General features: G+C 43.0%; 1 protein-coding gene across 1 annotated transcript in view; it reads left to right on the plus strand.

Annotated features, from left to right (window-relative positions):
• The first annotated feature begins 712 nt into the window (after positions 1-712).
• LOC147451480 (transcription regulator/ zinc ion binding protein) overlaps positions 713-16967 on the plus strand; it is a 34771-nt gene continuing 18516 nt past the window's right edge. The window contains exons 1-2 of the mRNA XM_086520371.1: positions 713-1028; positions 16240-16893. Of these exons, the coding sequence (XP_086376497.1) occupies positions 876-1028; positions 16240-16893 (807 nt within the window). The 5' untranslated portion in view covers positions 713-875. The remainder of the gene's footprint in view (positions 1029-16239; positions 16894-16967) is intronic.

Here is a 16967-nt window from a genome sequence, read left to right on the forward strand (position 1 = left end):
CAATATTCTTGAGACCATTGCATGCTCAAGAGAAAATATAGGTGCTTGCCTTGCCTCAAAATGAGTGCTCTTACACAACTACAGAGGAGCATGAGCCAACATCCAATCAAGTGGAGTCATGGAGGCACTAGTTCACCTTCTTTGCAAATTAGGAATGCATGCCCGCGGTGGCAACAAGTACTTCTGTGTCACAATCCATTGCAGATGTTTATTCTAGGGCATCATGCTTGACCTAGGAAATTGATCATGGTCTTTGTAAATTTAAAAGGAGAGGACAAAAGATATATATATATATATATATATATATATATATATATATATATATATATATATATATATATATATATATATATATATATATATAGAGAGAGAGAGAGAGAGAGAGAGAGAGAGAGAGAGAGAGTAAAATGGCACACCATTTTACCAAAGGTTTAAAATGGATGGAAAGAGAGAGAGAGAGAGAGAAAGGGTGAGTAAAATGGCATAAGGTCCTCTCTCTCTCTCTCTCTCTCCTCATGGTATGCCATTTTACTCACCCTTTCTCTCTCTCTCTCTCTCTCTCTCTCTCTCTCTCTCTATCCATTTTAAACCTTTGGTAAAAGCGAGCGAGACCCGTCGGAAGAAAATAGGTGAACAAATGGGTGGCGGAAGTGTGCATTGTGTAACTCTTCCACCTGAAAAAGCACTTTTTGGAGCGGTTCTTCCGTTTCCTCAATGTGAATCCAGAGCTGAGAGATCACACAAACTTCTCCCCGACAGCCATTCCTTTGGACAAACGAACAAAAGAATTGCTTGCTCCTCTCTCTCTCTCTCCCTCTCTCTCTCTCTCACACACACACACACACACACACACACACACACACACACACAGCGAGATGATCATATTATCAGGAGCAGGAACATGGCTGCAGAAATCATTGCTTGACGAGTGTCGCAATGGCACTATCCAGTTCGATGCGGATGTCGTTAATAGTCTTGTCTCCTACTGCGAACGTGCACCTCCCTCAGATGCCAAAGAGTATCTAAGTGTAAGTCCTTTTTCATCTCCGCAAACTTGCTTCCTCATGTTAGGAGAGGGGCACAGACATGGTCCTTTTTACATCACGTGTAAAAAATGGCCTCCCCTTTCACAATTGTCGGATTGTTTTCTGAGACAAGCGTCAAGAAGCAAGCAATTTCTTGTTAAAGATAATCTTGTTTTGACAGTATCTCTTTTATCTGGTTTTGATAGTACTGTGCATTGGGAGCCTCACACATTTCCTGGCAGTCTTGATAGTACTGCTTCTGATTTACATATATGCACCTTGCTCTTCTGTGGGCATTCTGAAAGATATGCTGGGCACACATTGCACTTAGAGAAACAGGCTTATACTTCTGGGCAATCTTACTAGACTTGGCCAGCCATCCAAAGAATGTGTACCATTCTTAAGACTTTCCTATTGGCATGCGACTCAGGGGTCCACCTTTTTAACTGGAATGTGAGCATGCAGGATTGGCAGTCAGAGACGTATCCAGAGAGAATAGTATTGAGCCGAGTGTCTTAGCGTTTCACAGCTGATGTAACCGGTTAGATCTATTGACCACAGGATGAAAGACAACAAACTTCCATCTTTAGCACAAAAAAGATGGAATTCAGCAAATATCATAGTTCAATAGAGGTGGAGGATGAGAGAAGAAGAGAGATGGCTCCTAAGTAGGTGCCATTTATTTTCTTAGTTAATAATCAGCAGATATAATGCGTGCTCAAACAGAGAGCTGGCACCATGATGTCTACTCCCTGTACAACTGATTGTAATCCTTTACATAAGTTTATTTGAGTTGCTAAAGTTGGTGTGCCACTTGTCAGCTAGTTCTTCATGCAACTGGGCCATTTTCAGGTGTTCCTTTTATAGCTGAGCCAGATATTTGTTTGGAATCAGATTCAAGGTGGGCTACTAGGTGGGCTACTGAGTTGAGCGGAGGCTCAGTCACAATTGCCTTCTTAAAACGTAAGAGCACCCAATCGTTCTCCTTTAATTTCAAATCGCGACGATGTCAATCTGCTGCCTTTTTGTGTCTTTCTTGAGATTTCTGCAAAGCCTCCCGGACCTTGGCAAAAGCCGTGTCCAAGTCCCGTGTATACTCGTCGGCTTCAAAAATCTTATCTTTCGTGCTTAGGAAGGGTGGAACCTTCGTAGCACCTTCAATAATCTCAAATGGCGCCTTTCCCGTCGAACAGTGAATCGTGTTATTGTAGGCAATCCACCAAAGGTAAATACTTTTCCCATCGAGTCTTCTGATTAGAGATGTAAGACTTCAATAAATCTAGTACCCACTGAATTAGCAATCTTTGATTGTCCGTCAGTCTACGGGTGGAACAATGATGAGAACTTCAACCGCATGTCCCAAATAGCCTTCCAAAACAAACTCGTGAATCTGGGTCCTCTGTCGGAGACAATTGTCTCAGGCATGCCATGTAATCTGAAGATCTGGGCCACAAACAGTCTCGCTAAGTGATCCGGCTTAACTATTTTCTTCACTGGAATGAAATGAGCTTGCTTGCTAAATCTGTCAATAACAGTCCAGATACCATCATGCCCACTCTGTGTTCTCGAGGGATCAAAAATGAAATCCATTGCAATACTTTCCCAGGGTCGGGTGGGTAAAGGTTGTAACAATCCTTGTGCTTTATGCTTGTCAAACTTGACCTTGTGGCATACCAAGCAACTGCGTACAAAATCGTCCACGTCCTTCTTGAGTCCCGACCAAAAGAAGTATCTCTCCACATCTTTCAAGGTTGTAGCAATGCCGCGGTGACCCGTAAAAGGTGGACAATGGCATTCGGTTAGACCCTTTTCCCTGAACAGCTGCGTAACGCACAACATGGTTTTCTTTATCAAGTAGCCATCCCCAATGGAATATCCCGCTACTACCTCCCCATTCCGTATCCAAGTGAAAATATCTGCAAAATCGTATCTGTGGCATATTGATCGACCATATCCTCGAAGCTCCTATGATGTATCGTGGAAATAACCAGAATCAACGGCTTCTGAGACAAAGCATTTGCGATTAAGTTCTTTTGTCCTTGCACATGGACAATTTGGAAGTGAAACTGTGACAAGATGTTTGCCCACCGCATCTGCTTTTACGATAGCTGCTTCTGTGACAAGAAGTAGCGTAAACTCTGATGATCTATGAAGACCGTAAAATCGGCTCCGAGTAGGTAATATCGCCACTGAGTAAGAGCATGGATAACCGCCAAAAGCTCTTTCTCATATATCTGTGCTGTCAATTCCGGCCTTGAGAACAATTGGCTCTCGTAGGCAATGACATGGCCTTCTTGCATTAAGACCGCACCCAGACTACGACCGCAAGCATCACAATACACTTCAAATGACTTCTGCAAATCCGGCAAAGTCAAAACTGGTCCTGTAGTCAATTTCTCTTTCAATGTCTGAAAGGTAGTCACCTCTGTGGGTCCCCGCGAGAAAGGGACTCCTTTCTGAGTCAAGATATGTAAATTTTCTAATGAACTGCCGGTAGTAAGAACATAAGCCCAAGAAGCTTCTAACTGCATGGACATTCTTCAGATCGGGCCAATCACGGATAGTTTCTATCTTGGCCGGGTCCATCTGCACTCTTGCTGCTCCTGAGACGACGTGTCTCAAAAAGTGTATCTCGGGTAGGAAAATTCACTTTCCTTTGCATTATTCACCAACTTGTGATCTCGTAATACCTGAAAGACTTGTAGCAGATGTTCTCTATGTTCTGCCTCATCCTTGGAGAAAACAATGATGTCGTCAAAGAAAGTGCCAACAAATAGTCTGTACTCTCGAAAAATCCTGTCCATCATTTGGTTAAATGTCGCTGGAGCATTGGTTAGGCCAAAAGGCATCACCAAAAACTCAAATAAACCAAAAGTCGTCCGAAAAGCTGTCTTGTAGACATCTCCCGGCGCGATTCGGATCTGATGATATCCGCTCTTCAAATCGATCCGGCTGAAACAAGAGGATCCCTGTAGTCGGTCTAGAGTATCATCGATCCTGGGAATCGGAAATCTATTCTTGATGGTGATTTTGTTGAGAGCTCTATAGTCGATGCACATTCCCCAAGATCCGTCTTTCTTCAAAACCAACAACACCGGAGAGCAGTAAGGTGAAGTACTCGGCTGGATAAGACCCTTTTCCAAGAGGTCTTTCACTTGGTTCATAATTTCTTTATTCTGAGCTCGGCTCGCTCGGTAAGGTGGCCGATTCGGTGGTGTGCTTGCAAGTGTCAAATCATTGGTGTGATCCTCAAAATGAGCTAGTGGTAACTCGCCTGGCAGGCCCTCTGAAAAGCAATCGGCATGAGTGTGGAGAAAATCTTGGCGTTCTTTTTCTAGATCAGACATATTTATCCTATGATCATCATTCAACTCTTTCAAAAAGATCGAGTACACAAATAGACGGGATTTCATTTATTTTGAAACGGCCGAAGCCGATACAATAGGGATAGACTCGCCCTTATGTTTTACATCAAGTACAATGGTTCGGCCCTTTTCTGTAGTCAAAGTCGCTTTTCTCGCCCGATAGTCGACCACGGCGTTGTTCTTATGGTACCAGGGAATTCCCAGGAGGACATCACAACCTTCCAAGGGCATTATGTAGAAGTCCTCGTGCCCCAAATACCCCTGACAATGCAAGCGAAGTTTGCCAATGACAGGTGTTATGGCTACGTCCCTACCGGGTGCCGCTAGAACTGCCTTTGCTAGTGGTCCCATCCGATCGGGTGTAATCTCGAGCCGCACCGCCAATTCAGGTGGAATGAAGTTGGCCTTGGCTCCTCCATTAAAGAAAATCAGGGCTTCTTGATCTTTCACTTTGCCCCAAGCTCGACAAAGTTCTGTACTCTCATCAATCGTGCTAGGGTCAGTACCCATGTAATCTAGAACCAGTCCTGCTTTCATCTTGCCTTTCCGTCCAAGTTCCTCATTTGCTTTTGAACTCTCTGGCCTTTCTTCATCTTGATCTTTCTGAGGGCACTTCGCGGAGATGTGTCCTTGTTCCCCGCATCCAAAACACTTCCCCTCTTTGATGTAGTTGGCTCTCTCCCGCGGAGTGAACCGGGGTCGTGCATCCTTATCTTTCTGATCTCGAGGGCTCTTCTTCTTTCTACTTTCATTTTTAGAAGTCTGTTCTATTTTTTGTGTCATGATCTCATGTGTAGGGTAAGTCAAACTGCCTGAGTGAATAGCAAAGCCCCGTTTCGCATGACTCATCAGTTCTTGGATAGAATCTGACTATTGCTCCAAGCAGTGATCTCGGATCTCCGTAGGAAGTCCCAAGGTAAACCGCTCAATCTGTTCTTTAAGCGAGATCTTCTTAAACGAAGAAGCGGGTAGAAAAGAGCTCCAAAATCTCTCGCTATATGCGTCCAAGGTATCTTTCTTGGTCATCCGAAGATGGTTCCAAGCAGCTTGTATGTGGCGTTCGTACTCCCGAGTCAACCAAGAAGAAATAAAAAGCCTTTTAAATTTCAGCCATTTAACTTGCACTTTCTTATTTAATAGAAGAGTGGACCACCATGTTCGAGCATTTCCCTTGACGTAAGAGGTAGCCCTCCGAATCTTGGAGTGCTCTAAGTAATGTCCTCTAGAGAAAGCTATATCAAATTGCTGTATGAAGGCCAAAGCCCTCGAAGCATCTCTGCATCCAGAAAAAGTGTCAAATTTAATTGACTGTCCACCTTCTTTAAATTCTCGAATTTTCTTGTTTTTATCCTCCAGAAAGTCATACTGGCTGGCTTAATAGAAATTCTTCTTCTTTGCATAAAATCTGTGATCATCGGAGTCAGAACTATCCGAAGAGGAGTCCTCTGTAGAACTGTGAGAAACTTGGCGAAACTTAGGCTTCTTTGCCTTTTTCTTGCCCTTTCCGAAGCTTTGCTTTTTGCTTCGCTTTTTTTCTTTCATGTCTTCTTCGCTCGAGTCAGAAAAGCTAGAAGGACTGTCAAAAGAAGAAGAAGAAGAAGAAGAAGAAGAAGAAGAAGGACTAGATACTCCTTCAAATCTGACATGCTTTTTTAGCTTTCTTGCCGAGGCAAAAGCAGATTGACGACCCAAATAACCCGGGAAGTCAGTTCCTTTCTTCTACTTTTTGCCGTGCCTTTTGGCTTTGTTGATTGCGTCAAAAAGCTGGGTAATCTGTGTATCACCACGTCTTTTAATTCTTGCTCTGTAAACATCCTCGGAGTAGGAGGTTTCTTGAGTGCCGGTTTGAGGGGTGGTTCTGTGGCTTTCCGCCACTGAGAGTGCACTTCGTCGAGGATGTCTGCGTCAAAATTTTTGCAAATTCGGGATCCTTCGCAATGTTGATCATCATCTTTGTCGCATCGTCAACCAACTGTCGACGTTTCATCTCTTCAATCTCCGCCTGAGTAGGCCGAGGCGGGCCGTACTCCTCGTGAGAATCTTCTTCGTGATCTCTTCCCGCATCCCCAGATGCAGAGGAAGTCAACTGATCTCTATTTGAATCCATAAGTGTTGCGAGAAAAGGATCGGATTTCCCGGTAGAAAAGAAATCAGCTGCGCTCTGATACCACTGTAACAAACTTGGACACTCCAAGTCAAGATATTACCACAACACAGCAGAGATTCACTTCAAAACAGTTCATAGTTCACAACTGATTCGACACGGCCCGGCGGAGTTCCGTGCCTAGAGATATTGGCCCTAAAGACTGGCGCCCCTTTTGGTATTTCTTTTTGTATTAAATCTGTTGCTCAAAGTACAAGGGAGTGAGAGGGTCTCACTCTCAGACTTTGCGTCTAGATGCTCTAAAGAGTGGGAGCCCTGCCCACGTATATAAAGGTTTATAAGGGATGTTAAAAGAAGAGCCCCAAAAGCTGCCATATTTTTAAAAGCATTAAAAATAAAGCAAGTTATCTCACAAGCCTTGGTTGGGGCTTAAAGCAAATAGCCCCAAAAGCTTCAAAACTGCCAAAAATCAGCATTGCGTAGGAGCTGCCCAGCTTTTGCGTAGAGACAAGGTTGTTTTCGTACGTACGTACGGTATGGTTCCGTACCGTACGGTACGTCCATACGGTATCCGTACGCACCGTACGTACCCCAAAAAAAAAAAGAAAAAATAAACCTCTGGAAAAAAAAAAATCGCCAACAGTGCCTGTTCCCCGTGGTCGGATTAGGTGGGCGAGGCCTTTAATAAGTCCACCTATCCTATACTGGTTATTATCACAACAGAGAATCAGAGAGTAGAACAGAGTCTCTGCACAGAGACCAAGGAAGGATTTGCCGCCACCGATAAGGTTCTTTCTCCCGCCCTCCCTCCCTCTCTTTGTGTTTGGAGTCTGCAAGGAGGCACTCTAGAGTCCTGACCTCGCGAAAGATTGTAAGTTTTGTATTCAACTTGGAAGTGTGCGTTAATTGTGTTGCAGAGTTATCTAGCGGTTACTTAACTTGTGGGGTGATTTTAAGTGTTTTTTGAAAGTTGTGGCTATGTTTAAGTATTGTGCAGTGTTTTTAAACTAGATAGGTTGTATATAAATTTGAAATTCTTTGTATTTTTAGCTTTTAAAAAATATACTACGAATTTTACGTACCTTATGGCCCAATCCATACGGTACAACGTACAGTACGTACCGAACACGTACCGAATACTACGTACCTTACAACCTTGCGTAGAGAAAAAGCATTCGTACAGCTGCTGCAAAACGCGCCGCGATTTTCAGAAATGCCACGTTAGCAGCTTGCGGGATTCTCAGAATTCTGCAGCCACAGCCAGCCGGGGTGTGTGTGTGTTTCTCCTGCCCAAATGGCTATGCCTTGTCACAGGTTTGTGACAGCGCGGCTCACAGAAGCAAGCGTTGCAGACCTTTATGAAGTTCAAGTATCGCACGACCCACGCATCATAGTAGGCCGGCGAAGAGTCCTTCCCATGATTCCAGACGTTGTTGGCAATCTCCCTCGACGCCATACAGTTTGGTACAAGTACCTCATTTTAAAAAGGAGGGGATGTCACGTGCACATCTAACCCATGTGCATGTGGACAAGCTACTTCGGGTCTAGGGTTCAGGTTAGCTTAGGAAGTGTTCTGGCACCTTTGTGAGCCTGTGCGCAGGCCGTGCATGTCCAGGCACTTAGAGTAGTTGCATATCCTCTGGTTGCACACAACATGATCATCAAAATTACAATCAATAGCCATCATGAGCATTTTACAGTGCACAGAACCCATTTTCCCTATTTTAGCCATTTTTCACTTATTATTAATAAGTGACTTTGTTGGGAAACTGGGTAGGGCTTTTTTGATAAGTGACTATATAAGAAAGCTAGCGCTAGCATTATCTGGCAGAAGAGGCAGCAGGAGTCCACCAACTCACAGTGCACCTTCTCAGCAAGACCAACGTTTGGCTCAGGACCAGCCTAGCGTTTTTCAGCAGATCAGCCCTGGGGTTTTGCAGACAGCAGATCAGCCTTGGCGTTTTTGCAGACCACAGATCAGCCTAGCGTTTTTGCAATTGCAGATTTACATCAGCGTTTTGCAGATTCCCGGTGAGAGAACCGTCCCTAGCATCAATGTTTTCAGTTTTCAGCAGTTAGACTCCGCACAACAGTCCCCAAACCTCGCAGATCTCACCTTCCCGCAACAAATCCTCGCCGCACGGTCAGATCAGCCAGCGTTTCTAGATTCAACCCGCTATTTGCAGCTTTCAGCATTTGCGTTTTTTTAACGCATTGTCGTCGCGTCGTCGTCATCGCCGACATAGAGTCAGAATTTAGCAGATAGCAGATTTCAGCCCCTAGCGTTTTCAGATTTCAGCCCGTCGTCGTCATCATTGTCGTCGACATCGTCGGCAAGTCCATTGCATCTAGAACATTGTACCAGATTTGTGCAATTCGTATCCTCTTCTCTCTCTCTCTCTCTCTCTCTCTCTCTCTCTCTCTCTCAACACCTTCATTCACAGTGTCATTCACTTTGTTTGTGATCATTTGCACTGTCTCACTAAAGGAACCGAAGGCTCTCCCTTCCGTAAGTAAAAGGAACCCTTGAGCACAGTTCGGAGCACTCATCTTGAGCAAAGTTCAACATTCACTTCCGCTGCACCTTACAATATACACACACACACACACACACGCACACACACACTAAGATGAATCCAGGATAAGCCTAGATTCACCCTCATAGGAAAGTGCAAGGTATAGACCCACAAGACAAAATGACGAGCCCTTCAAAGTGATCGAGAAAATCAATGGAGTGTGCTACAAGCTTAAGCTTCCTACTCATTGGAAGATACATAATACATTTCATGTAAGCTTGTTAAAGCCTTATGTGGGACCAATACCAGAAGAATCCATTATCGAAGATTCTCTAGACGTTGAAGAAACAAAGCAAATTATTGAACTGCAACAGATTCTATTTCATAAGTGTCGAATTTTCGAACTACAAGATGTGGTCTTGTAGAGCGTAAGTTTTTGCTCAGATCAAAGACCTATCCACAACAAATGCAAAGTGGGTGGATAAAGAGTTCATGAAGGAATATCCCAACATCTTCTGGTAGTATGAAGAAGCCTTTCAACTCAGGACAATCGAATAAGAGCCAATGGGCTATCATAACTCAATTGAAACAAACCTTGTATCCTTTTCTAAGTGTTATTCATAATTTTTAGTCTCAAAGAATTCAAGATATGTAGAATAGTGTATTTAGGATGGCCACCGACGAGTAGTCACAGATTAAGGTAGATCCATGCAGTGCGTTTAAACATTGATAATGCACACTCCCACCAAGATAACTTGAAAGGACGCATGTGACATGTAGCTCATGCATATAGGGGTCATACTTGCACATAGAAAGGAGTGATGCCTTGGAATGTGGGCTAGATTTGCCAAAAACGACAGTTACAATCAATAAGATGCCATGATCATGAAAAATTTCTTGTTGTGCATTCGTGGGCTAAATGCTTTGAATGATTCATTTGAATGCCTTTTGAAGAGATCACACGTGCAAGGTAATTTATTTTATGCATGAAGAACTTACTTTTCTTACCATTTATAAGAAGTTGGTTTTGCTAAAGAAGTTGCAAAATTGCCCCACGGTGTTGATGATGCTCCTTTTCATTCTTGCTAAATACAAGAATATCATCAAAGCAAGTACCTACATACTGATGATGTTCTCTAAAAATGCGCTCTATCGTGTAGTTGAAGGTGGTTGATGCATTGGTGAATCCAAAAGGAACTACCAAGAATTCGTATAAACCAAAAGAAGTACGAAATGTAGTCTTTTATCTTGTGGAATTACCCTAATTTGCTAATACTCGCTCCTTAAATCACTACATTTGAAAATCTTGGCACTTCGAGTCTATCCAAAATGTCATCAATTTTGGAAATTGGAAATCTGTTCTTCATTGTGATCTTGTTGAGTGCTCAATAGTCGATGCACATTCTAAAAGTGCCATTCTTCTTTTGAACAAGGAGGACTGGAGAGCAAAAAGGTGAGCTACTTGGTTTAATAAATCCACGGCTAAGTAGATTCTCCACTTGCTTCCTTATTTCTTCTTGCTTAGGGCGGCTTACTTGATAAGGTGCATTGCTAGGAGGTCTTTCAGAAGGAAGTTGATAAGGAAGATCTTTTGAAAAACAATTCTTATACTTTCCAAGAGTTTTAAGTTGCACTTTGTTAAAGATCATTTATCTTATCCTTGGACCTTAACATCATAGACATAAGCAAACAATGTTGGAGACTATCGTTAATTGCTCTAGAGAATTTGGTATGACGTCTCTGTTCACTCCTGCTTGAATCTCGAACTTCTTTGTCTTTGTGGGTAAACTCCACTTTCTTCTTTTGAGAATAGATGGTTGAGTCGACCCTAAGGTTGCATCCGTACATATGTACGGAACCATTCAATACAGTATAGTACGGTACTGTACGTACAATACAGTACTGTATGGCCAGCTTAATTTTTTTTTTGGGGGAAATCAGCGCTGAGCGTATGGATTTTGGTGGACAGTTTTGGTGATCCTTTTGTGTAGTTTGGGCTCTATTGAAGTGTGTGCCAAGGCTTAAAACTTTGGGACGCACGCGGGACCTGTTACGATTACAGAGAGCAGATTTATGCAAAGACCTTCACAGACAATCAGATAGAGGCTTCTACTTGAGACTTTCCCACGTAGAAAGGTCCCTTGCCAAATTGCAAGAATTCAGATTTTTGCTAGCTGTAGGATCTATCAAGAACAAGGCTTGTTTTGAAATTGTCCCCAGGCCTTCAATAATCAGTGCATCTCCGTAGTGTGTTCTGTGTTGTCCACCACATCGCATATAGCATTCATTGGGATTGGCTACTTGGTTTTTTCGTTAGGAGAGCCTTTGTTGGGTCCTAGGACATTGTTTTGTTGTATGTTCTGTTTGACTGCTTTGAAGCACTTATCTTCTTTCGTGTATTGTTGCTTTTCTTCTTCGGAGAAATGCTTCAGGTGGAGCGAAACTGAGGTGCATTAGAGGAGGAATAGGGCTTCATCTTCTTTTGATTTGGAGGTTGCCTTTGATGCTAATTTTCTCCTTTCGAAGAACTTTGTTGAGTTGAATGGTCTCTTCTTATCCTTTTTTGGAAAAGATTCTCCTTGGTTATACTCTATCTCCCATGTTTCTGCATAGTCTATAAGTTCCCTAAAAGTAGAGCAAGAACAATCTTAAAGTGCAAACCTCCTTGATACTTCCTAAGTTTTTCTGAGTGTCCGATCTTCTTGAAGTGTCGAAACTTCAACAACTCTCAAAATCTCTTTGTGTTATCTTTGAGTATCTTGTTCTCCCTTTGCCATAGTCGATCCCATTCCATTTTCTCATCTCTCTTAAATTGAATAGGCAAAAATTGGGCCTGTAACATGTGAACAAAAGATCTCTGTGATCTTGGAGCAACATGATCATACGCCAATCTGGTTCACTAATGTGAGCTAAGTTAGTTTAATATAAAGCTACGACCTTGATCTTTTCCTTTTCTTTATACTTTTCATGACTATACATTATTTGAAATTGACGAACAAATTTTAAAAGAAGATTAAGGTTTCGAGAACCATCATACGTAGTGAACTATCTTCTTCTCGAGTTGTAAAAGAGAGTTTTTCTTTCTCGTGGTGCTGTCGTCCCCTCGAAGATCTTGGAAAGGTTGATGACGAACTAGTCGCTGAGAATGATAAGGACGGTGAGAAATAACGACATCTTTGCCTTCGATGACGTCGTCCACGAGCTTGAGGTGACCACTTACCACTTGACGATCCATCAGAGTATGCAGCAAACGATTTTGAAAAAGAAGAACTTTGGACTTCGATGCTTAGCTCTCTTTCTCGACTTCGAAATTGAGCATTCTCTTTTGCTTGATCCACTTTGCTTTGCCGGACTCTTCTCCTTTGCTTCATTGGGTTTTGAAGAGCTCTTCTCCTTAGCTTCATTCGACTTCTCACCCTTCTCAAGTTTGAGAAGCTATTCTTGAATTGAGCGGTTTGAGAATGGAGCGGTTTTCCTCTTGAAGACTATGAAGAGCTTCCAAGATTGCAGTATTTGTTTCTTCCATTTGTAAATATGCTCAAGCAAATGTGCACACAAGCAAATGTCTATAAGCACTACTAGTGTAGGGATGCTGATCAAGCCAAAGCTCTAATACCATTGTAAGAGCCTCGTGCAACTTAGGAGTGCTTATTTCACGACTTGACACTTGTGACAAATTGCACGAATAAACAAGAGGGACAAATGCGCACAACACAAGAAAGAGGCAAGAGACAGATTGAGGGTTGAAGATGGGCAATGCTCCTCGAAGGAAATGTATTTCTGTCCAATTGAGTCCCTTAGGATTTGGGCTCAGTTAAATCAACGCGAACGCAAGTCAAAGAGGACTCATGATCGTAGATCATGCTAGATGCATATGTGTACATGCATGAAAACAAACAACATAATATACGTTTCCAACATATGTACAAGAGGAAATTCAATAGTCCATCTTCTTGGCTATATACATGGCAAGAGAAAAAGCTCAAGGTTCCAAGAGTAGGGTTGCATTCTCTATTTTGCAGGTCTGCTGCCCTGAAATCAACAAGCTAGAGAGAGAGAGAGAGAGAGAGAGAGAGAGAGAGAGAGAGAGAGAGAGAGAGAGAGAGATGTCTACTTGAAGAGGATTTGAGGGTAGATGTAGAGGGAGATGATGGCGGTAGTGTAGACTCTTTTTGGGCTAACGGAGAATGAAAATTAGATGATGTTAAAATGAAGATGAAAGGGCTAAATTTACAGGTGGGATTGTTTTATGAACAAAAAGGGTTTAAGCTAGATAGCATGGAGATAAGTGTCCAGCCACATGTCAAGAGGTTGATGCATGTGTGTCAAGTGTCCTTTACACGTGTCCCTCTTGTTGAAGCACTAGGCGAAAAGTGTGTTGACAAGTGTCTTTGCCATTTGTCCTTGTCTTAGAACCTTCCTTCTAGGACCTTCTAGAATGTTCCTTCTAGAATCTTCTGGAAGCTTTCTTCTTTGGCGGACAATTGTTGATAAAACAAACATCAATATGGGTATCAAATGAAATCTGTTTTCGTGTAGATCACGATTCTAGCTTCAAAACATAAATCCAAGATGCTTGTGAAAACATATAAGCATTCAAAGCATAGAAATAGGGAACTACGGTTCCAAAGTGCTGAAATGTTGAAATGGGCACGGGGGCCAAATTGAAACGTTGCAACACCATGAAACGACGTGCGTTCAATTCCAGAGAGAGAGGCCTTTTTTTTTTCCCGCTGCAGGCTGCACGTTCGATTCCAAGATATGTTGGTTGTTTTGCAGATATAATCATAAACAATTACTCTTCTTTCAAGAAGGGGGGATGTCACGAACTGTTGATGTGTCAACCACTGAAGACCAAGGGGGTTAGGACTCCCTGAGCCTAACCCTAGCCAACCTGTAGATCTCGGCTGAGGGGCCTAAACTCTAGCAAAAGAAAAAGAAGAAGACAAAAGATTTCCAACTTATGAGTTTGGTAGAGTGGCCCAAATTTAAAGATGGGTTAGGATTAAAAATTTGAACCCCCAACAACTTACACGAACCGGCCGAGGGGTCTAAAACCTTAAAATAAAGTAGGACACCCACACACAAGCACTTGCGTAAAGATGATGACGTGGCACAACATGCGGAAATCACGGGAAGCTAATGACGTGGCAGCGTGAATTGCGGACAACCAATGGGCGCTTCGCTCTTGAACCGGATGCTTGTAGAATCTATTTCTTCTCATGTAATTGCTTTTGGGTTGGCCAAGGGCCTTTAAATATGTACTAAGGGAAGTGAAGGCTACCATATGTTGCAACATTCATCGATAGACGGCACGGACTACCACTGGATGGTATCTTGTCAATAGGTAGACGAAAATTTTTACTAAAGGGAACTTTCAGTCCTCTGTCCACTAAGAAAACCTCCTAAGAGGGGCTCAGAACGTTGCTGCTAATGAATTTCAGTGTGCTCCTGCATCGAGGCAAGGTGCTGATATGCTGCAAGAGGTATGTAGGGGGTAGATCCCACGGTTCTCAACCTCTGTGAGGCTGAAATTAGACAAAAAATAGCAGGTTAGTACCTCTAACAACGTGCCAAATACCTCGTCTGGTCAAGGCATTAGATGCCTAACTGGACCGGAGAAGAGGATAGCGGCAAGATCCGGGACGATGCACCGTGCGCTGCCCTCATTCTGCAAGCAACCAAGGTCTCCACAAAAAACGCAAGGCCTCCAGAGAACCAAATATTCTGAACCATGAAGGTATTTATATATAACCAAATGCTGGAGTAGAAAAAACGCTAGGGAGAAAAGGGTGAATTTGGCCTTGGGGGGAGGGGGGGGGGGGGGGGGGGGGGGGGGCGGGAATGGGGGGGTGTTTGAGATTGCTAGCAGAGGACAGCCCTTAGCGGTGACAAGAAATATGTTGCAGATGGGGTGGTCTAGGAGCAGGTGTCCACAACAAAATTGTCCAAACATCAACGCTCCCCCCTCTGAAAGAGAAAAGGCTAATAGATTAGCCTTGAAACTTGAAGTCTGATACCCTGTGAGAGTGAGAGTGTGGAGGTGTGCGAGAGTGCGATAGAAACAAAATGCTAGAGAGAGTGTGAGCAAACTCTGCACTACTACAAAACCACGAGTGAATGCTAGTCCCCAAGTCACATATCAAGTGCAGTAGGGGAATCATCCAACAAAAATACAAATGGAGGAAAAACTTATAAACCAAATAAATATGGGTCAAAATAGAAAACCCCACCATTTGGCCCGAAATAACCGGACGGAGCTCCCTAGAAGGCTCCGACCATGCAATCTACATGCAATTCAGTGGGTGGCCAGCCCGGAACAATCACTAGCCATGCAAGAATGCCAAAAGCGATGGAGGAGTGGGGGATGAAATCCTTAACACCTGTAGTATGGTGCTATACTTATGTGGGTGTTGATTGTGGTGGTGCTACTGGCCTTTTACATGCAGGACCGTTGTAGATTCTTTGTGGGCCTGTGGCAAATATCCTTCCCTATCACTCCCTCTTTCTGGAATCTGTTGAAGTTATTCTAGCTGTTGCTGCTGTTAACTAAGTTACAGTTTACATGCAACAAGATATTACTTGACCAGCTTGCTCATGCTGTGTGTGTCTAAATGTATGGTGCCTTGTAGTGCCTTACAATGCTGCTGTAGAGTGAGATCTGTATTAAGCATCAGTCAAGCGAGTTTGGCAAGAGTTTTTAAAGCACTTGGGTACTGTTGTTAATATCTCCTTCTCTGCTTTAAATTGCTCTCCCACTTTGTTAGATTTTTCAGCATGATGAAATCATGACTCTTATCGCAAGTCCTGAGCTCCTCTTAAATGTTTCATGTTTTCAAAAGCCGTCACTTTTCGAACTTGAAGACCTCTGTATCAGGGATGTGGTTTCCACAGAAGAAAATTGTCTTGTAAACCTTCTTACATATTTGGTTTTTGTGTATAGGAGATTTCTACTGAAGTGACTCACTTACCTCAGCCATCTTTTGCTAAACAGTTCATGATGTCTTTTTACTTTTGTAACGATACTGTTTTCTACTAATATTGTGCCATGATTCTCACAATAGTAACAGCAGATTTCATGTAAGCAGGATTTTGCAAATGTGTGAATTTCTTGACTCACTTTAAGTTCTATGATACGCGATAGTTTTCTGTGAAAATTGCTTGGGCACCTCTAGTAGTGCAGTGTCTCTAGTACTTTTGCATTCATATCTAGGTTTTGCTTGATGCAGAATATGATAGGGGAGAGAAACTGTGAAGACATCATTGCAGGCTACCTTCAAAGGCGTGAAGCTCAGGGAGATAGAGGTGTGGAAGATGGTCCTCACAATGGCATGCAAATTTATGTTAAACCTCAAACGAATGAAGTTTGGTCTGCCGGAAGCAAGAGAAATATGAGAAACTCCCAAACACGAGTCTTGGATAGTTCTTCTGACTCCTCTGTCATTGATGCCTCTATTGGAGGTGAAACAACTGAAATACCTCCCAAAAGTAAGAGTGGACCTGGCAAAGGCAAGAAAACAGGGAAAGGAATTTCTCTTGCAGAGGCCACAGAGGGCAAGATAATTATGGCTAGGGGGGCTCCATGCCAATGCCAAGCTACCAGGCACAAATTGGTGACCAACTGCCTTTCGTGCGGCAGGATTGTGTGTGCACAGGAAGGCGAGGGACCCTGCAACTTTTGTGGAGCTCTTGTCCTCAAGGAAGGAAGTACTTATGCTGGGCTTGAAGGTTCAATTGTTCCAAGGTCTGATTCTGAGGCTGCAGCGCAAGCCTTCAAGGACAGACTTGTTGAATATGGGCGCACATCTTCTCAGCGCACAACTGTCATTGATGATCAAAGCGATTACTTTCAGGTTGATGAAAATGCCTGGCTATCTGAGGAGGTAAATCTTCCTTTTAACTCTATTTCTCCTCCACAGCTCAAGTCATGTCTTTACTTTTAGAATGAAAAGCATCT

Source organism: Adiantum capillus-veneris, chromosome 9 (genome assembly GCF_014529385.1).
Source record: "Adiantum capillus-veneris isolate H3 chromosome 9, ASM1452938v2, whole genome shotgun sequence".
Taxonomy (NCBI): domain Eukaryota; kingdom Viridiplantae; phylum Streptophyta; class Polypodiopsida; order Polypodiales; family Pteridaceae; genus Adiantum; species Adiantum capillus-veneris.